Source organism: Hypanus sabinus, chromosome 6 (genome assembly GCF_030144855.1).
Source record: "Hypanus sabinus isolate sHypSab1 chromosome 6, sHypSab1.hap1, whole genome shotgun sequence".
NCBI classification, from domain to species: Eukaryota; Metazoa; Chordata; class Chondrichthyes; order Myliobatiformes; family Dasyatidae; genus Hypanus; species Hypanus sabinus.
The window spans coordinates 168,646,119-168,667,865 of NC_082711.1; the positions used below are offsets into that span (position 1 = coordinate 168,646,119).

The 21,747-nt window shown below is 43.2% G+C and overlaps 1 protein-coding gene across 1 annotated transcript in view; it reads left to right on the plus strand.

Annotated features, from left to right (window-relative positions):
- The window catches only part of mnta (MAX network transcriptional repressor a), a 175,959-nt gene extending 154,483 nt beyond the window's left edge, over positions 1–21,476 (plus strand). The window contains exons 5-6 of the mRNA XM_059973463.1: positions 5,695–5,887; positions 12,760–21,476. Coding sequence (XP_059829446.1) covers positions 5,695–5,887; positions 12,760–13,463 — 897 coding nt within the window. The 3' untranslated portion in view covers positions 13,464–21,476. The remainder of the gene's footprint in view (positions 1–5,694; positions 5,888–12,759) is intronic.
- The last annotated feature ends 271 nt before the right edge of the window (positions 21,477–21,747 follow it).

Genomic DNA, 21,747 nt, shown 5'->3' on the forward strand with positions numbered 1-21,747 from the left:
CATGTTTTATTGTTTTACAATATTAAATCAGAATGTATTTAATTTGGCTTTTTTGACACTGATCAACAGAAAAGATGCTTTCATGTCAAAATGAAAACAGATCTCTACAAAGTGATCCAAATTAATTACAAATATAAAACACAAAATAGTTGGTTGCATAAGTATTCATTCAAGTCAGTATTTAGTAGATGCACATTTGGTAGCAATTATAGCCTTGAATCTGTGTGGATAGGTCTCTATCAGCTTTGCACATTTGGACACTGCAACTTTTCCCCATTCTTCTTTACAAAACTGCTCAAGCTCTGTCAGAATGCATGGGGATCGTGAGTGAACAGCCTTTTCAAGTCCAGCCACAAATTCTCAATTGGATTGAGGTCTGGACTCTGACTTGGCCACTCCAGGACATTAACTTTGTTGTTTTTAAGCCTTCCTGTGTAGCTTTGGCTTTTTGCTTGGGGTCATTGTCTTGCAGGAAAACAAATCTCCCAAGTCACAGTTCTCTTGCAGACTGCATCAGGTTTTCCTCCAGGATTTCCCTGTATTTTGCTGCATTCATTTTACCCTCTACCTTCACAAGCCTTCCAGGGCCTGCTGCAGTGAAGCATCCCCACAGCGTGATGCAGTCACCACCGTGCTTCCCTCCTGGTGGCCTCTCTCACTAGTCCCCTTCTGGCATGGTCACTTAGCTTTTGAGCATGGCCTGCTCTAGGCAGATTTACTGCTGTGTCATATTCTTTCCGTTCTTGATGATTGACTTAACTGCACTCTGAGGGATATTCAGTGACTTGGAAATTTTCTTGTATCCATCTCCTGATCCGTGCTTTTCAATAACCTTTTCACGGAGTTGCTTGGAGTGTTTTTTTTTGTCTCAGGATACTGACTCACCAGCCCTTGGACATTCCAGAATTAGTTATGATTTTACCACAATCAATTGAAAAGCCTTAACTGCACGTGCTGATCTCTATTTAACTAGTTATGTGACACTTAAAACCAATTGGCTGCACCAGTGATGATTTGGTGTGTCATATTAAAGGCGGTGAGTACTTATGCAATCAATTATTTTATGTTTTATAGAAAGAAAGAAGAAATTGCCTTTCAATTCACGAGAGAGCATAGGCCATCAACTTTTTTGCTATTGATGTTTCTGTAGCAGGCAATTTCTTTTTTTACGAGGTTGAGTTGCTAGCTCAACGCTCAACCCGGTACGAAAGGAAAGTGTGCACGGGAGCCGGCTGGATTCGAACTAGGGACCTTCCACCCCAAAGTCCAGCGCTGATGCCACTATGCCACCAGCCGGCACTTTATGTTTTATATTTATAATTAATTTAGATCACTTTGTAGAGATCTGTTTTCACCTTGACATGGAAGAGTTTTTATCTGTTAATTAGTGTCAAAAAAACACAAATTAAATCCACAGTGATTCAATGTTATAAAGCAATAAAGCATGAAAACTTCCGGGGGGGGGGGGTGAATACTTTTTATAGGCACTGTAGGTGTGCTCATTGGAGGGGAGGGCTTTGCCTGTGATGGACTGGGCTGCATCCACCACTTTCTGTAGACTTTTCTGTCCCTGGGCATTGGTATTTCTATATCAGGCCGTGATGCAACCAGTTAGGATACTCTCCCCTATGCATCTATAGAAGTTTGTCAAAGTTTTAAATGTTATGCCAAATCTATGCAAACTTCTTAGAAGGGGAGCTGTTGTACCTTCTTTGTAATGCCAATTTTGTGCTGGTCCCTGGACAGATCAAGCATCTCAAGATCACACAAGGCCCTGAATAAGTGCCAGGGGGGAGTTCAACTCTTGCTCGTTAGGCACCTCTAGTAGAAGAACGTCGTTCCCACATTAGTCTCGTCAGTCACCTTTGACTTCACAAAGCTGTACTGAGTTCAAGCCATCTTCATCCAGAGGCACCATGAAGAGATAAAGTTGAAGCAAGATTTTCTTACGTTTGTTCTCTGACACCCTTGAAATTGGATTGGAGGTGAACCGGAATCAGGTTTAATATCACTGACGTACAGCGTGAACTGTGTTGTTTCGTGACAGCAGCACGGCACACTTCATTAAATAAAAACTACTGTAAGTTATAGTAGGAAATATATAACTAAAAAAGAGAGCAAAATAGTGACGTGTCATAAACACGAGGAAGTCTGCAGATGCTGGAAATCCAAAGCAACTCACACAGAATGTCACTCAGCAGGTCAGGCAGCATCTGTGGAAACATTTCAGTCCGAGACCCTGATGTCCTGAAGAGAATTAGTGACGTGACGTTCATGGGTTCAGAATGTTGAGGGCAGTGTGGGCTTGGAAGTCAGCCTGTATTTGTGGGCCCAGAGGGATGGGGAGCATAGGGGATGTTGTTACGTTGCTTGTGTTTTGTTTAACTTAGCTGTGTTTTGTGTTGTCCTGCCGAGCTTTGTGAACATGCTATTTTGATGCCAGAGTGCCTGATCTGAACCCCCAGCACATCCTGAGCTGTGTTGGTTGTTAATGCAAACAATGCATTTCACTGTACGTTTCCATGTACTTGTGATAATTAAATCTGGATCTGAGTGTGTGCTTTCAGGCTCCTGTACCTCCTCCCTGACGGTAGTAATGAGAAAAGGGCATGTCCTAGGTGGTGAGGGTCATTAATGATAGCTGCTGCCTCTTGAGGCGTCACCTTTGAAACGTTGGGATTGCATGGTCTGTATTTAATACAAGAAGCTGTCAGAATGAGAATAGTATGAAGGGCAGCTAAATGAGCACCGTGTGCTGGTATTGAAGTGGTGTATGTATATTATCAGTTGTTATATAATTTTCAAAAACAGTAGATCGCATCTCCTTTAGCTGAGATTAAATTGACAGCACACAGAGTGAGCATGCAAAGTGACACCAATCCATAACAGCAGCAAGAATAATTGGACAAGCAAATGAGCTGTGTGGGGTCAGAGGAGCAGGGTCCAGTTACAAGGCTTAGTCTGTCACCTCTTTCTGTTATCAACCCAGTTGGAAATGGAAATGTTGTAATTGATGATGAGTCAACTGTATTCATTGCTTTGTATGGATGACATAACTGTTCATTTTGAAGGAATTTGCTGAAGGGAACCTAACCATGTTCAGTTGTGGGTTCATCAACCAGCAGTGGGTTGGTAACTCAGTAGGAAGTATAGGAATTGGAATACGCAATTAGGAATTGATCCAATCACGTACACGATTAGGAATTAATCCAGTCACGTACACGAATAGGAATTGATCCAATCACGTATGCGATTAGGAATTGGTCCAATCACGTACATAATTAGGAATTGGTCCAGTCACATACATGATTAGGAATTGGTCCAATCACATACACAATTAGGAATTGGTCCAGTCACGTACATGATTAGGAATTGGTCCAATCACATACACAATTAGGAATTGGTCCAGTCACGTACATGATTAGGAATTGGTCCAGTCACGTACACGATTAGGAATTGGTCCAGTCATGTACACAATTAGGAATTGGTCCAGTCACGTACATGATTAGGAATTGGTCCAGTCACGTACATGATTGGGAATTAATCCAGTCACGTACACGATTAGGAATTGATCCAATCACGTATGCGATTAGGAATTGGTCCAGTCATGTACATGATTAGGAATTGGTCCAGTCATGTACACAATTAGGAATTGGTCCAATCACGTGCATGATTAGGAATTGGTCCAATCACGTGCATGATTAGGAATTGGTCCAGTCGTGTACACAATTAGGAATTGGTCCAATCACGTACATGATTTGGAATTGGTCCAGTCATGTACACGATTAGGAATTGGTCCAATCACATACGTGATTAGGAATTGGTCCAGCCACATACACGATTGAACTAATTCCTGTACTCCCCTCTCTCACCTAACTCCGTCTTTCTGAAAATCATAGTGGAGAGGAAAGGTTTAGATTGGGGGGGTCCTCAAGGTTTTTTTATGCCGTGGGCCCCTACCATTAACCAAGGGGTGCGTGGACCGCAGATTGAAAGTCCCTAGTTTAGAGGGTATATGGGGCAGGCAAATTGGAGAAGATTTGATGGGCATCTTGTCAATATGGATGAGTTGCACCAAGAGACTCATTTAAGAAATCAGAATCAGGTTTATTATCACTGGCATATGTTGTGAAATGTGTTGTTTTGTGGCAGCTGTACAGTGCAGGACTTAAAAATTACTACTAAGTTACAATAAAAAGTGAAATAAATAGTGTAAAAGAGGGATAGCGATTCAGTGTTCATGAGTTGGTTACGGACAATTCAGAAAGCCATTGCAGTAGGGAAGAAGCTGTTCCTGAAGCATCTCCAGGCTCCAGTACCCCCTCCCTGGTGGTACTAACGTCCTGGGTGGTGAGGGTGATCAATGATGAATGCCATCTTCCTTCCGTATGTTTTATTCTGTGAACACAAGAAAGTCGGCGGATGCTGGAAATCCAAAGCAACACACACACAATGCTGGAGGAACTCAGCAGGCCGGGCAGCATCTACGGAAATGAATGAGTAGTCAATGATGCTAGAATGAAAAGGTGGAGGGAGGGGAATCTATTCATTTCCGTAGATGATGCCTGACCTGAGGAATTCCTCCAGCGTTTTGTGTGTTTTATTCTATGACTCAATGCTGTTAGGCTGCACCAACCCTCGCCCCACTGTGAAGTCTTATTGTGCTCATGTACAAGTGTTTGAAAATGAATGGCTTTTATCCTTCCTGTCTGCTGTTGGCTTTATCGATTCAGATATAACCAGAGTTTGAATCTTTCTGTTCTTGTTTTTTTTTGGGGGGGGGGGATGTGGTTTGGTTTATTCTTGAAGATTAGCAGCAAAACCAGGAATTTTGTTTGTTCAATGGATGATCAAGATGCATTGACTTTCAGGCTCCAGGAAGCACAATTTAATTGGAATTGTAGAAACAAACACACACTTCTGACTTTACCTTTAATTAAGTCTCATACAGTTGCAAACATATTTTAGTCTTTCACCCAATTTCTAGCCGAACTCTTTCTCTTCATTGTCAAAGATTGATAACATTGGCCAGTTGTTTCATGTATTTAATGTTTCAGTACTGTTTGAGTAATATTGTAAATGTATTGTTTGATTAAGCATTCTTCTTAATTTAAATAATTAATTCATAATTTTCATTATTTAATTAAATAAGTGAATTGCGTATGTGATATGTGTGTGCCTCACTTAAAGTGAACACAAAATTAGACTTGCATTTCGACTCTTGTCTTCTCCTTTCAATTAGTGTAATGTTTTGGAGTTAAAAAACATAACAGGTTGTCTGGACACTCTGAAATGTGTGCATGGCAGTCTTAAAACAAAATGCAAATTCCACATAATTGACATTTATAGTCAGTACTGTGTTTTACTGCTGGGGTAACACAAAATCCAATTTAAACTTTGGAAGGATACAGAGTTCTTTAGATTGTTGCTCATCAGTTAAAATGGAAAATTTAAGCCCTGGGTGTAATCCAGGTTTTCTCGCCGTCCTTGTACTGAGGGAGCGTTTCTCATTCTTTCAGACTAGGCCCACGTCCCATTTCTCTCAGCCCGGAGAGGCTAATGCCGCCGGCACACTGGAGTGATGAGTTCAGGTAGAGAAAAGCCACCTTCATTTGAACCCATCTCACCAGTCCTTGGCTTGTTCCATCTTGAATAAGCACATCGTGTGACCCTTCTTATCTGATTTGCTTCTAGACTTTAAAAAGGAAAGAGAAGGAATATGAGCACGAGATGGAGCGCCTTGCAAGAGAGAAGATTGCCTACCAGCACCAATTAGCAGAATTGAAGAAGGAACTAAGCCAACGGATGGACATTCTTGAAATTGATCGCATCCTCCACCAAACTGTGCAACTGGAGGACGACCAGGGTTCTACCTCAACCGCGTCCGGTAAGACACGGGTAAAGGGACGAAATATCACAGCAGGCATTTGGTGTGGCCTGCTGGGTCAACACTCAGCCCGCAAAGCTGTGATAATAGGCTTTGCTTCCAAGTTCCCGCAGTCGTACGGGGCAATTTCATTACAACCAATTAGCTGGCAGAACAAGAATGAAATCTGGAAATCGTAAATGAGTATGGAAGGTTCTGCAGATCAAGTAGTTTCTGAGGGAAAAGATGCAGTTGGCATTTCAAATCCTGGGCCTGAAATGGTAATTCTGCTTCTCTTTCCACACATGCTGCCTGACCTGTTGATTGTTTATTTACTAGTTTCTGAGTCTTGGTTTAAGGAGAGGCAGTACAAGTAGCCTCACCCCCAGCCACCTATCTTCCCCTCACCTGCCAACTTATACACCTTCCCCTTTCTCCACTTCGTTTTCTGGCTTCTGCCTCCTTCTGTTCCAGTCCTGATGAAGGGTCTCGGCCCGAAACGTCGACTGTTTATCCCTCTCCCTAAGTGAGCTCCTCAGGCATTTTGTGTGTATTGCTGTACAAGCAGATCGGATGGCAAAGAAGAGATGCAGCATGCTTGCCTTCATTGTTTGGGGGCATTGAATATCAATACTGGGAAGTAAGATTGCTGTTGTTGAAAGCTTTAGTCGGGCTGCATTTGGAAATGCTACGTGCAAATCTGGTTGCCACACTGCAGAGGAGATGTGGAGGCTTTGGAGAGGAGACAGAAAAGGTCCACCATGATGTTGTCTGGATTGGAGGGTATCAGTTACTGTATAAGGTTGTTACAGCCAGGGGATGGTAGTTTGGACAAGCTCCCACTACCTATTAAATGCTCCCAATGGCGTGCGCCTCAAATAGCCTCTGATAACCAAGTCCAGGTCCTGGCCTTCATGTGTGGCTTAGCAACTTAGCCCAGCGGAACCATTTCTACTGACAGGAGAAGGGCCAAAGGTGGGCTTTTGGCACCTTAAAACCGGTTGCTTTGGGCAGATGGGGCTTGTCAGCTGTAGTTAGCAACTCATCTAGGAGAAGGAAAACTCTGATCTCAAGCCTCCACTGACCTGTGGCTATACCCACTCATGGGGAAGGCTTTGGGAGTGAACCACAAAGAAAAAATCCGGAGTGAGAGTCCCTAAGGCAGCCCTACATCGAGTTCCACGCTGTCTGGCAATTCTGTGATGCTGCTGGTACCAAACTGTAGCAGTCTCTGCCCTTCTTTGGGTTCATCAGATGTGTGGGGGAGGGGGCCTTGCTACATGGGCAACAGCTTGTTCTCCATATCGCACTGGCCTGGCTTGTGTATCTAGGCAGCTAGGACACAACATCCACGATCGACTTGACTGACGGAGGCCTACGGATAAAGCTCAGCGACTTTCTCTGGAGTGTCAGAGTCTGAACGGTGACCTGAATGAAGTATATGAGATTATGATAGCTCTCGATAGGTAGGTACTCAGAATCTTGTTCCAGGTTTGGAAATGTCAAATACTAGAGGCCGTAAGTTTAAGTTAAGAGGGGAAAGATTTCAGTGGGATCTAAGAGCCAAGTTTTATCATGCAGAGGGTGGTGGGTCTATGGGATGAGTTGCAGAGGAAGTGTTAGAGTTGGCTGTGGTTGCAGTGTTTAAGTGACAAGTACATCGATGGGAAAGATTTCAAACGGGTTCCCAACCTGGGGTCCACAGACCCCTGGGTTAATGGTAGGGGTCCAGGGCATGAAAAGGGGTGGGCACCCTGGTTTAGATGGATATGGGCTAAATGCGGGCAAATTAAGTCTCAGGGATCAGGAATCGAATTTATTCACCATATGCATTTACATGTATGAGGAATTTGCCAGGGTGCATTGGTCAGGGTGTGACATACAACAAAAAATCCACATTCAACGATTATGAAGAAGATTAAAAAAATACAAGTTTAAGACAGGAATATGGAATAAAATGTGCATAAATACATAACTGTCAGCAATACTAGGTATTTATAATGTCAACAGCATTATAAAAGTGGTTTCAAGTGTTTACACAGCAGTGTAACAATGGAGTGTAAGAGATGGAGGGGTCTAACTGGAATAGTTGATTAGATTAACTGGGGAAAGAATCTTTTGAGGTGGCATTCAGTTTTTGCTTTAATAGCTCTGTAGTGTTTTCCAGAAGGGAGCTTTTGGAAAAGGTAGCTTGCAGGGTGGTTTTTTCCTGCCTGATTCTTTGCCCTGGACACATACCAGTCCTGCACTGATGGTCAACTGCTGCCAAAAACCTTTTCTGCTGAGTTGACAGCTCGCTGTAGTTTTCATAAATTGTGAGAGGATGCTGCCTCAAGCCAGACGTCAAGGGATGATTACAAATTTCACGACATATGCCCACGATATTGATGTGCCGATGCTCTCTATGAAGGCAGTGTAGACTTGCACCAATAGGTTCTGGGGAAGATGGAACTTTGCCAACCTTGGTTGACATGGATGAGTTGGACCGAGGGCCCTTTTGCCACACTCTATAACTCTAAGTGCTATTTCCATGAGGGTGCAACATTAAATTCAACATTTTCAGATTACCAGCCTTTCCTATTTATAGTAGACTTGGCCAAGCTGTAGCAGTCATTGTCCATGGGAACTGCCTGACCAACTGAGTATTTTTAGCATTCCCATTTAGATTTCCTGTGCTTTGTATCACACTCTCGTTGCCAAGCAACACACACACACACACACACACACACACACACACACAAAATGCTGGTGGAACTCAGTAGGGCAGGCAGCATCTATAGAAGGAGATAAACAGTCGACGTTTCTGGCTGAGACCCTTCATCGGGTCTCTGGCTACCTATCTCTGGCTCTCATAATTTTAATTTCTTCTATCGGGTCACCTCTCAGCACCTGGCACTCCAGAGGAAATTATTCAAGTTCGTCCAACCTTTCCTTGTAGCTGATGCTCTGTAATCCGGGTAATGTCATGGTGAAGCTTTGTTGTCACCTCTCCATAGCTATAGTGTGGCAACAAGATTTGCACGCAGTACTCCAAATGTGGCCAGGCGGAAGGTTTATGTAGCTGCAGTCTTACTTCCTAATGTTAATACTCAATACCCCCAAGCGCTGAAGGCAAGCTTGGCATTATTTCTTCTTTACCACCTTGAATACTTCTCCTTCCTCTTTTCTGCCAGCTCTTCCTGCCTGTATCTCCCCCAGGCAGTTCAGCTATGACTAAGAACCCATCGCCACCTTCTGTCAGCCCCATCATCACTTTTGTGCATCACTCGGCCTCAAGGTCTCCACCCTATTACAGACATCCCCTTTGTTCTCTACACAACACCCTCTGCATATTTGATTTCTGACATTCAGGTGCAAGGCCATCAACCCAAAACATTAATTTTATTTTTCTGTCCACAGATGCTGAGGGTTTCCAGCATTTTCTGTTTCTACCTGATTTCTAGCATTGGTATACTTCCACTTTCAATTACAGGTAGTAGGATTGAAAAGGGCCTTTCGGCCCACTGGGTCTGTGCTAACCATTGAGCACCCATCTATTCGCCGTTTTACTCTCCGCCCCCGCCCACTTCCCCATCAACTGCCTGTGGATCCTACCACTTACTTACAAACTAGGGATAATATTCAGGAATCAGTTAACCTTCCCTCTTGCATTGTCTTTGGGACTGGGGGAGGAAACCAGAGCATTTGGAGGAGACACACATATTCACAGGGTCACCAGTGCTGTGTGAGGTGGTAACTAGACTCACTGCACCACTGAACCTGTTGTGAATGCAATTAGATTCTGTCTCTTCTGAGGAGCAATGAAGATTATTTAAATTTAAAGAAGCACTTGTCGAGTTTGTTAGAAAGGTGGCAGGGGCCAGAACTGGCCAGGTTCATGTAAGTATACGAAGCTAATTGCCTCCTATTTTTTTATTGGCATGATGTGCCTTTTGTGAAGATTGTCATGACAACCAGCTTGGATGACTTGGAAACAGCGGAAGATTTTTAAATGAGTATTCCTGAAGGTTATTTATTAATGTATTGTGCTGCAATTGTGCAGTTCCTTATTTGCTAACAGGGTGTGGAATTTTTTTATATCTCTTTTATTATGGAAGGGATGACTGTATGAAATGTATACGCATTGCCTTTTGTATTAAGCATTCGGTTGTACTATTATCAGCTTGGTGTCTTGCAGGTATTTATTATAAAATCTTGGAAATGATTTATAATTTCTTATAATTCACATCCTTCCCTTAACCTCTAGTTTCCCTGATGTGTGAGTGATGTCCACAATTCTCAGCAATTTCTTGCTTCTTTGGGCAAAGCAGTTGCCATATCAAGCTGTGAAAATGAATTATAATTCATTATAATTTAATCGTATAATTCGTATGAATTAAGAATTATAGGAATTTATCTTGTAAAATTTCTATATTAGGAATTTCAATAAACAATGAATATGCAATATTTCCATAAAAAGAAATATTCAATGAACAAAAAATGAATTATGGAATTTTTGATTTCTAATCGGGATTTTAAAATTCCATAATTAATTTTTTTTTTAAATTAGTAACTGTATACTGGATCTTAAAAAATTATTTCTCCTTTCCTTTCATTAAGGAAAATATTTGTTGTTTATTGACATACAGTGCAGAACTGGCCCTTCCAGCCACTTTACCCAGCAGTCCCCCAATTTAACCAAAGCCTAATCACGGGACAATTTACAATGACCAGTTAACCTACTAACCTTTGCATCTTTGGACTGTGGGAGGAAACTGGCGCACCGGGAGGAAACCCCAAGGGAGAATATTCAAACTCCTTACAGGCAGCGGTGGGAATTGAACCCAGGTCGCTGGTACTGTAAATTGTTGTGTTAACCACTTTTCGCTACCTTGCCACCCTGTAATTGCGTTATCAGTATTTTAGTCCTCACGCCTGTTCATTCATTCAGTGAGATCCCGATTGATAGACGGTTAGCTCTATCTTCCTATTCCTCCCCTCCCCCCCTTTTTCCTTGATACCTTTCGATTGTACAAAAGAATTTATCACCTGCGGATTTCAAATTAACAATCCTACCTTTCATTGGGTGTCCCAAAATTCCTGCCGCATTACGTGAGTGGATATCAGAACCTAGGTACCTGTGCCAGGCTCAGGGAGACCGTACTCTGTTTGCTGGGTGTGGGTTGGCTTGTGTGTATCTGGTGCTCAGAGTAGATCATGTTTTATTGAGAAAGCTCAGTACCAGATCAGAATGCTAAATAGCATATTCAAAATGCTCATATTCATAGTGTTGAACAGGTCATGTCAGGAAATGATTTTTAAGCCCTTGGGTTGAAGTCAGGTTAAGATTGGCTAAGGTCATATTGGGTTGGTTGGTAGACTCTACTGCCTATATTGCAAGAAAAGGTGTGATAGAAGAAATATGAGACAGGGGAAATAATTTCCCTCATATTTCTCATTGGATATGTCCTTGCAGCGTAAAAGGAGATTTTGGAAAGATTGTTTGGTTTCCATGACATGCTGAGCGATGTTCGGAAATCTCAGCAATTTCTTGCTGCCTTGGGCAAAGCAGTTGCTGTGCCAAGCTGTGATGCATCCAGATAGGATGTTTTCTGCGGTGCATCGATAAAAATTAGCAAGGGTCAGCAGGGACGTGCCTGCATGAGAATGACACAGTGTGAGGCCTTTAGGCTCAGTTGATTCCTACTAATCCCATGAATCGGTACAACCTGCTCTCTCCCCCACTCCCACCAATAAACCTACCATCACATCCTTGTGACGTGGGAGGAAACCTGGGCACTGGGAGGGGAACCCTCGCTGTCACAGGAAGAACGTACCTACAGACAACATGTGAAGTCAGGATTGAAATGCAGACGCCTGGAGTTGTGAGACCACAGCACCATCTGCTGTACCCCTTTTATATATTGTGTATGTTAATTATTAAGATTCTCTGTGCCTGGTTCAACAGCACATCAGACCAATTCCTGCAGGCAAATTGGATGGAAGTTTCCATTGGAAATGTTTGAGAAGGGATGAGAGGGACACCGAGTTATAACACAAAAACAGACCCTTTGGCCCAGCTCATCCATGTCTTCGTCTAAATGCCTTTTAAACATTATAATTGCTTTAGCTGGCAGCTTGTTGCATACACACACCGCCTTCTGTGTGATGTGGTGGCCCTCTTTTTCATCTGTATTTACCCCTCAACACCTCTCATCCTTTACAACCTTTGCAGAGGAAGCTCCTCCAGAGAAACCAACCCTGAGTTCATTCATTCATAATGTGCCCTGATGTCGGGTAGTCATGGTCTTGACCAAGAAAGTTCTTGGCAATTTTTTTTTTACAGAAGTGGTTTGCCAATTCCTTCTTCTGGGCGGTGTCTTTACAAGATGGGTGGCCCCAGCCATTGTCAATACTCTTCAGAGTCTGGTGTCAGAGGTCGCATAACCAGGACTTGTGACATGCACCGGCTGCTCAAACGACCATCCGCCACCTGCTCCCATGGTTTCATGTCACCTCGACTGAGTGGGCTAAGCAGGTGCTCCACCTTGTCCGAGGGTGACCTGCAGGCTAGCAGAGGGAAGGAGCACCTTACACCTCCTTTGGTAGAAGCGTATCTCCACCCCGCCACCGACAAGCTCTGAGGGGAGGGTGTGAAAACTGGTGAGGCTTCTGATCTGTAGCCAACAGCCCCCATTGCTTTAAATCTGGTTGGTGCATCCACAAGTTGACTAGGAGAATGGCACACCACAAACACACGTGGTCCTGTGTAGTTATCACGTGTGTGTGGGGAGCTTTCTTTTTAAAATAAAATTGGCTGAGGGGACGTCCCATCATCAGGAGTGCTTAAAATTGATAGCTTATTTTTTTCCTTTAAAAATGATTGTTTTAACTTTTTCTTTCATCCATTTCAGAGGGTGAAGATAATGTCACTGATGATATCGAAGACACAAGGCCCATGAACACTCTGACAAGAACATCACACCATGAGCTACTCAAGGCCAGCTCCTCTGCTGGCGCCCACCAGCCGTCACTGCTACCCCAGTGTGTGTCTATCCCTCATCAGAAGCAACCTCAGGCCCAGGCACAGCTGCAGGTCCAACCACAGGCTTTGATTCCGCCTCAGACGATAGTACCAGCACAGACTCACCTCGTGACCGCATCGGCGCTGCAGCCGACGGTCATCGCCCACGCCGCGCCCGCCTCCCATGCCTCGGTGATCCACACGGCCGTCAACCACGCCAGTCAGGCGAAGCATGTCGCCCACATCGTGCCGGCCACCAGCAGCTCCATGCAGCTGACCACCGCCGCTCAGCCCATCGGGCATATCACTGTGCACCCTGCCTCCTTAGGCCATGTGGCCCACCTGGGGCGGCAGCTGCCCCCCATGTATCCACAGCCGATGACAGTCAACCAGCCGGTCGTGAGCCATTTGACGCACACCATCACCCACCAGCAAGTGAACGGCACCGCACCCGTTGGCCAGCAGACCGTTGTGACAAAGCAGTCGGTGGGTCCCCAGGTCGTACACCAGCAGATAGTTGGCCAGACCGTCCTGAACCCAGTCACCATGGTAACCATGCCATCTTTCCCTGTGAGCACTTTGAAGCTGGCCTGAACCTGGAGGAGCAGCAGGCCTCGAAGAAGCAGGAATTTCAATCTGAGAGAGAAAAGACAAACACCACACATTTTCCGTGTTACTGCAGTACATTCCTGACGGCATGGGTGTGGGTGGGGAAAAAAATCGATCGGAGATGGATGGTGTAGTCCAAGTGTCAAACGTCACCAGACTGGCACAGTACAAGCTGCTGATCAGAGGAGTCTGATTAACAGCTGTCCTTGGCAGCCTTCCTGTATGTACATGTGAGTGTGTGTGTGTGTGTGTGTGTGTGTGTGTGTGTGTGTGTGTGTGTATACATGGGTGTGTGATTTGATCGTGAATTTACAGAAAGATGTTAGTAAAACTTCTGTGTTCTTTTTCCTCCCTTCCCTGCAACTCAACTCCCTTCTCTCCAGAAATAAAATCTGGGTAGACGTCACCGTGATTGGACGAGGCATTGAAATGGAGAAAGGGAAGGTGGTGGGGGGGGGGGTTGGGGGGGGTAGTTGTACGAAGGAGGCCTTAGTGGAGTTGAGCTTCACTGGATAGGGTTGGTACACAAGGTATCAATAGCAAGAAGATGTTAATTCTTCCCAATTAGGTGCCTGTGTGTGTGCGTGTGTCTGTGTGTACGGAGTGAAATGCATGGCCTGGTATAGTTGTGGGGCAGGCCCAGACGTGTCGCAGGTCAGAGACCAAACCAGGGTCCGTGCCCCCCAGCTTCCTGAATTTATTTTTAAAGTTACTTTGTGAGGACCAATTAAAAAAAATTGTTGCAGTGTTTGCTTTAAGTGCACCTTCTGGAAAATTGACTGCAACGATGGCAACAAGCAAACCCACCCAGAATCTGTTAAAAGCCCTGGGCCACATGACTAGACGCTGGCTGGGGGGGGGGTAGGGGGGGAGGGAGACAAAGTTAATCATATTGTTACAGTCCTGTTGTAGCTGTGTCTGTAGGACTGAGTGGCTTCCTAAGCTTAAAGTGAGTTTGTGTCAATGAACTGTTTAAGGCTGGCATCATTACTGTGTGTGTTATAAATGCAGTGTCTGTCATATGGGGAACTTTTTATTTAAAAAAAAATCAACTTTTTTTTTGCAATAAAGATTTCTGCTTTCTTTGATTTAGGCCCAGAATTAGGGTCTGATTTGACTAAAGCCCAATAAATGAACTATCATTGACCCTTGCCCAACGATTCTTTCTGAGGATTCTGCAGTGATGAAGCCATCATGTTTAAGTATTGTGGGGTGTGCTTTACCAAGGGCGTTCAGGTAAATAAAATCCTGTAACTATACTGGAGAGCTTTGTACCCGTACTTCGATTTATGTCATTCACACGAAACATAACCCTAAGTTTAAAGTGAATATGTTATATGTAGACGTCTCAGGTAATTTCATGAATTTCTCGGATTAATTTTTTTAAATCATGGTGAAAATACTCGGAAGTGATCTGCTGTGCACTAATCTCATCGAGGGTCGCAGTGCAGCAGTTTAAAACCAGAGCCTGTCTCCTCAAAGTTGATCGTCACAGGATTCTGAATCGGGAGCTGACGATACTCGGTACATTCCAGTGCTGCTGATTTGCTTGCACAGGAGGGATCATGCTGCTGTTGAGGAAAGTTGACGTGGAAGATCTGTCACTGCTGTATTCTAGTGATCAGTTTTCTTGGTGCTAGCCCCGGCCCAGATGCCAGGGTTTTTGTTCCTTTTCTCTAAGATGATAGTTGTGTACCCAGTCTTTAATTCCACTTACAAAGCTGGCATCTGCTCCAGTTACTCATGGAGTGTTTATGTAATAGTTAAGCACTCTAATTTTAGCTATTTCTAACTATCACTGGTTAAAATGTTTAAAAACAACTCAGGATGCTGAGATACAGTGCAGGTTGCTGCTGCCAGGTAGTAGACCAAAGCCATTTGTTCCCTACTACATGAAACTGATGATTTTTAAATATACACACTCAGTTGCCACTTTATTAGGGACTCCTGCTTGTTAATGCAAATATCTAATCAGCCAATCATGTGGCAGCAACTCAATGCTTAAAAGCATGCAGACATAGTCAAGGGGTTCAGTTGTTGTTCAGGCCAAACATCAGGATGGGAAAGAAATGTGACCTGAGCGACTTTGACCATGAAATGATTGTTGGTGCCAGACAGGGTGGTTTGAGTATCTCACAAGCTGCTGACCTCCTGGGATTTTCACGCACAACGATCTCTAGATTTTACACAGAGTGGTGTGAAAAGCAAAAAAAAACATCCAGTAGGTGACAGTTGTGTGGGTGAAAATGCTTTGTTAATGAGAGGGATCAGAGGAGAATGGCCAGACTGGTTCAAGCTGACAGGAAGGCAGCAGTAACTCAAATAACCACACGTTACAACAGTGATGTGTAGAAGCGCATCTCTGAATGCACAACACATTGAACCTTGAAGTGGATGGGCTACAGCAGCAGAAGACCACAGACATACACTCAGTGGCCACTTTATTAGATACAGGAGGTACCTAATTAAAATGGTCACTGAGCGTACATATAGTTTGTGCACCTCTTTTAATTCCAGACCATCACTAACACCAGTAGTGTAGGAATTGTTTTCATGATTTTTTATTGCCTTTTACAGAGTAGTCGTACAATTGCGGCAGTGGTGTCCCCTTGATGGGCTGTGCACTTACTCCACGCCTCTCATGTCTCTTCACAGTGCTGGACTAGAGTCAAGCTGAGCAGGGTCTTCCTCCCCCGTTGACTCTGCCCAGCCCCTTCCCCGAACAGTGGCTTCACTAGTTAGGAGGTAGGACGGAGGGGATCTCATTCCTCCATTGATACAGGTTGCTAGTTAAATGTCGAGGCACTTAACCACAAACTGAGACAGTTAAAAACTGTTTCCCATTTGAACTTTTAAAGTAGTTCATCTACAAAATTATACCTATGATGATAAAACCAGGAATGCGTATAATAATAAAGCTAAGAAATAAAATATTTTTAAAAATGCACCGGGGAGGTAACCACGCACTAAAAATTAGGATCTGGGCTGTTATATGAGTTAGCTAAGATAATTTGATGCATTGAGCAAAAACTTATTTAAACTAAATTTATTACAATATAAATGAGCAATACTGGGAGAATAATATAAAGTAAGATACAAAACTACCCTAAAACCAGCAAAGCAAATATATATTTCCATAAGAAGCTGAAATATTACTAGTACTTATGAGTGTGGTTCTAGCAACCCTGTCGAAGAAGGCCTTGTAGTTAATAATCAGACAGCAATCCAGGGCACACATTAGTTTTTGGTAAACGAATCCCTTGGGCGTCTAATGATGAATCCTAGCAAAGCGATGGTAGCAACACCACAAGTGGGCTTAATGGTCTTTTCCAAATATCAGTACTTGTTAGATTTTGTAGTGCCAAGTGATCCTGAATTATACCCAAGTCTCACAGGGATATAGACGACTGCCACCCAACAATCTGATAAAAATTGTGTCCAAGACTCAGGAATGTCCGATTTAAAAATAATATAACTGGCAGCAGAAACAAATAACGTGACCATTCTACAAGTCCTTACAGTATTGGGTTTAGCAGGATTCATGGAAAATGTACAGTGTAGTTTTCAGTCAGGGATTCCCAACCTGGGGTCCGTGGCATAGAGAAAGTTGGAAACCTCTAAGTAAATGTGAGATAAACAGATTGTTTAAAAGATGTAAAACCTTTTCTTCCATCAGAAGTCATTTCACAATAAGGGACTTCAATTTCCTGATGATCTAGCTGGGACCATAACTCAATTTCTATCTCTTTCCAATTATTCTCCAAGATCATAAGCTTCTCCCTGACTGAATCTATCCCTAGTCACATTTCCACAAAAAGCTAACAGTTCAAAGTAAGTTGAATCATGCAGGAAAACGCAATGTTTGAGTAAATTGAGGTTTATATTGTAGCAAGGTGGAGTCAAGCTGTTGTGTGTATTTAAGGCAGAGATTGATAAGTCCTCGATTGGTAAGAGGATAAAGGGTAATGGGGAGAAGGCAGGAGAATGGGCTTGAAAAGGAAAACCAGAGAAGTCTCAGTGGTCTGAGTGCTGCTCCTGAATCTTATGATCCCACAAACTGGGAACACAAACTCACCAACTTACCTTTAGTTTTCCCAAAATCGGTATATTTTTAATAATAGATGTTGGCCTTTGAGCTTCTGGTTTGGTGGATGGGGGGTCATAAATCCACCATCCCTGAAGAATATAAAATCCCATCATTAACACTAATAAGTAGACATAAAAATGCCTTAATGCTGCATTTAAAATTAGTGAAAAATAAAATGGGAGATGAAATATTTTTAAGATTAGTTCATCCTTCTGGATTGGTTGGGGTCTTGACCATCCTACCCCATGCCTTGATCGTCCACTGGTGTAGCACCTGATTCATGGGTCGACCTGGCACTCAAGTACTTCTCCCCTTCGCTAGGCCTTACAAGTTCATCTTAGAGTCATAGAACACTACAGCACCGGAACGAGCCCTTCACTATGAATTTGCCTTGTCCCGTTGACCTGTACCCTGCATAACCCTCCGACCCACGTACCTTTTCTAGTCTCTCTTAAACATTGAGATCGAACCATCATCCGCCAGTTCCGTTGGCAACTGGTTCTACACTCTCATGACCCTCTGAGTGAAGAATTTCTCCCTCTTGTTCCCCTTAAACATTTCTCCTGTCACCTCTAACCTGTGAAGTCTCACCCAACCTCAGTGGAAAAGGCCTGCTTGCATTTACCCTTTCTATACCCCTTATAAGAACATAAGAAACAGGAGCAGGAGTAGGCCATCTGGCCATGGGCTCATCTCCACCTACCTGGCTTTTCCCCATAACCCTTAATTCCCCTACTATGCAAAAATCTATCCAAACTTGTCTTGTATACTTACTGAGGTAGCCTCCATTGCTTCATAATTTTGTATAGATTCATATATCCCCTTATCAAAAAGCCAGTTATCAATGACATTAATAAAGGAAACATTGCTTTAAAAGTTACATAAAAGCCTCCAGTTTTATTGGTTTCTACCTCAAGGCCAGTCTTCCTACAAAGATATTCGGGCATCATGAGGTCCTTTGACATTCCCAATATTTTCCAGTCAAATTAAAGGCGATGGTTCTGGTTGGTGATGGGATCCAGCACTTTGGATCATGTGGAATATTCCAGCTCTACCAGCAAAAGCAGTCAAGTTCCAATATTTCTTTTAACACTTTCAGTTCGTTATCGCCTCACAACAAATTTCCCGACAGGTGTCAGTAACTCTTGATTCTGATCCTTGATTGGTTTTGGTTGCTCAGCCACAAGGGAATCACAGCTCAGCCCAACTCTTAATGCTCGTAGGTTTGCAGAAGCGCTGGCCGGCAGCCAGGGGAAGGCATCCTGGAGGATGTTTTTTTGCTTGTCTCACTAATTTGGGAGTGTTGACGTGGCACAGAGATCAACACTTGACTTTGATGCTTGTCTGGTACTGTTGTGTCACCCAGGACTTGCACCTGAAAGACTAAACTCTTGCTGGAAATTGCCTTACGGCTTTTTCAGACATTATTTGCAAACTGCGGGCCACGCTCATTCCCAAATCTCTGTAAATGTCGTCTGTTAATATAATCAGTCTTGTTCTGCGGCTCGCTGAAATAACACACAATGTAACAGTAAGGAGCAGGTCTTACTAAATGTTTATTCTTGATGCCTACTATTGGGGGTTCACTACTCACCCAGCCCCTGTTAGCCCTGTTTAATTGCAATTGAGGTGCTGTTTCCAAGGTACTTCTGCATTGAAACATGGTGACATTTCAAACGAAAGAAACCGTTTTGCAAAACTTATTGGCAGATTTGTTTTCACCGTAGTTTCAATTCCCTTATGATCGTACCTGAACCGAATAGTCTGATTAAAGAGAGCTCAAAACGAGACGGTTGAACCCTTTTTAACTGTTTAGTGCAAGGGCCTATGGATACATAATTGTGCACGTCCTATATTTTACGTCAGTGCTGTTAATGTTCAAATGCACTTATCTGGCTGGCTTTCTTTAAATCTCTGGGGTTTAAAAGTAAACTCTTCATGGACTGAAGACATTATTTCCAGGTAGATTAATTATTCCAAATCTCCCTCTATTTTCCTTTGCAATTAAACTAAATCTTCTGACCATAGTTATCAGGTAGCACTGGGGGAGTTGGGCTGAAAGTAAATGGATCAGTGTCCCTCCTCCATGTTGCCCTCAGTACCCAACAGTAATGTATGTTTTCTTTGTGTCGCCCGGACTCTTCAGCCGTGATATCTTCATGGTCGAGTGGTCTGTTAATGCTTTTTATCTGGGTTCATTCACATGGCGACAAGCTTCCTGAACCAAGCAATATCTAAAATGAAACAGCAGCATCTTGGAGAAATTCGATCTACAAGTTCCAGAGTAGGAGAACTGATTTGTTTTAAATCAAAAACACATGGTTGGGGAGCTCTTATGATTTCATAATCCCACTTATAACATTAGAAAACAATTTTACATCAAGAAGAAAATAAAATAGAACAGATGGGGGTTTTCTCACTGCAAATGGAAGTGTGGATTTCTGGTTTGTATGGTTTGTTTGCTGTAGGAAAGGCTATCCAATGAAATGTTCTTAAGGAGGAGCTTAGCACTGAAGATTCATGTTGTTAGTCCGTTGAAGGATGGCGCGAACACTGTACCCCAAAACGTTCACGTGAATTGGCTTGGAACAGCAAAGGAAGCAGACTGAAAATCAGAAACCTTGTGGACGCTGGAAATCTGTAACAAATACAGGAAGTGCTGGGGGAAGTCAGCAGGATGGGCAGATGCTATGAAATGAATAACGTGCCTGGCCTGCTGAATTCCTCCAGCATGTTCATGTGTGTCACACACACAATGTCCTGTCTAACACATCTGCAGATTTTCTCATGTTTATGTGTTACTCTGGATTTCCAGCGTCTGTAGAATCTCTTGTGTTTAGGACGGGCTATATCTGTGGAAAGAGAAGCAGTGAACGTTTTTGGTCTGTGACTGGGATCCATGGACCCCTTGGTTAGTGGTAGGGGTATATGGTATGAAAAAGGGTTGGGAACCCCTGCTATGACAGATCTGGGGAAGGGAATGGTACAGATTAATTTTCAGTAGGAGGTGGTGGGGAGATGTGTAGAACGAAGGTTATGTCCATGATAGGATGAGTCGAAATGCCGGTTACCAGCAGACAAAAGACTCTTGGTCTGTGTAAAGCATCGTCAAAAGAGGTCTGCTTCAGTACAGCTGTCACGTTATCTAACTGCGCTCCCCAGTCACGTGACTTGCACCTAAGCTCTCTATGACATACTCTCTCAGTCAGAGAGCCACACGCACTGATCAGCAATGCATAACCATCAGCTGCTTTTATTGCATTGGCCTCACCAGCTCCAAGAGCCTGGCTGACACATATATTTGTCACCAGGCTATAGCCAACTGTTTGACAGTTCAAACCCATTTAGTACAACTCTTTATCATGATAAGCAGCTTCCACCTGGAATGGGCTTTACAGTCACTCGATTCACAGACTGTTTTGTGATGACAGAGCAGACTCAATGGGCCAAATGGCCTACTTCTGATTCCACGTCTTGCGGTCTTAAATGTCAAAGGAGTTTTTATGAGTATCTGACACCAAAAGCGAACCAAAAAAAAAGAAATTGACTGGGACTTTAATTGAACAAAAAAGAAAGCAGAATAATTTCCCCCATTAGAGAGACATTACTTTTCTATCATTAATGTTTGTGGTGAATGCCTTCACTGTGCAACAGCTTTTGTTTAAAATATTGAGGGGAAAATGTTTTTAAAAAAAATCTTTCTGTGAAGATTTTTGAAGTGTTTGAATGGACCAGGTGTGTGGGAAAATATTCGTGGATTTTTGTATATAATGTATTTTTACTATTTAGCTGTAATATAATAGCTTTCGTTCAAAAAAATCAGTATCAATGTGTATAATATTCTCATATCCATCTATCAAGCAAGATGCACTTGCCCCAGAAACTATAAAATAAAGATACACCTGCACTGACCTGGCTTCTGCAAGTTTGATTCATTTCTGAAGTATGAGGTGATATTAGAACCTTTGCTCTTGCTTTTCTCCATGTCTCTGATTCTATTCAGACTTTTCTCACAGAGTCACGGTTAATGCAGTGAAAAACTGGCCCTTCTGCCCTACTCATCCATGCTGACCACCAAAGCTAGTCCTGTTTATCCGTGTTTGGTTTTGCAAACCTATCCCACCCATCTACTTGTTCAAATGTCTTTTAAATGTTGTTCTGTACCTGCCTCAACTACCTTCT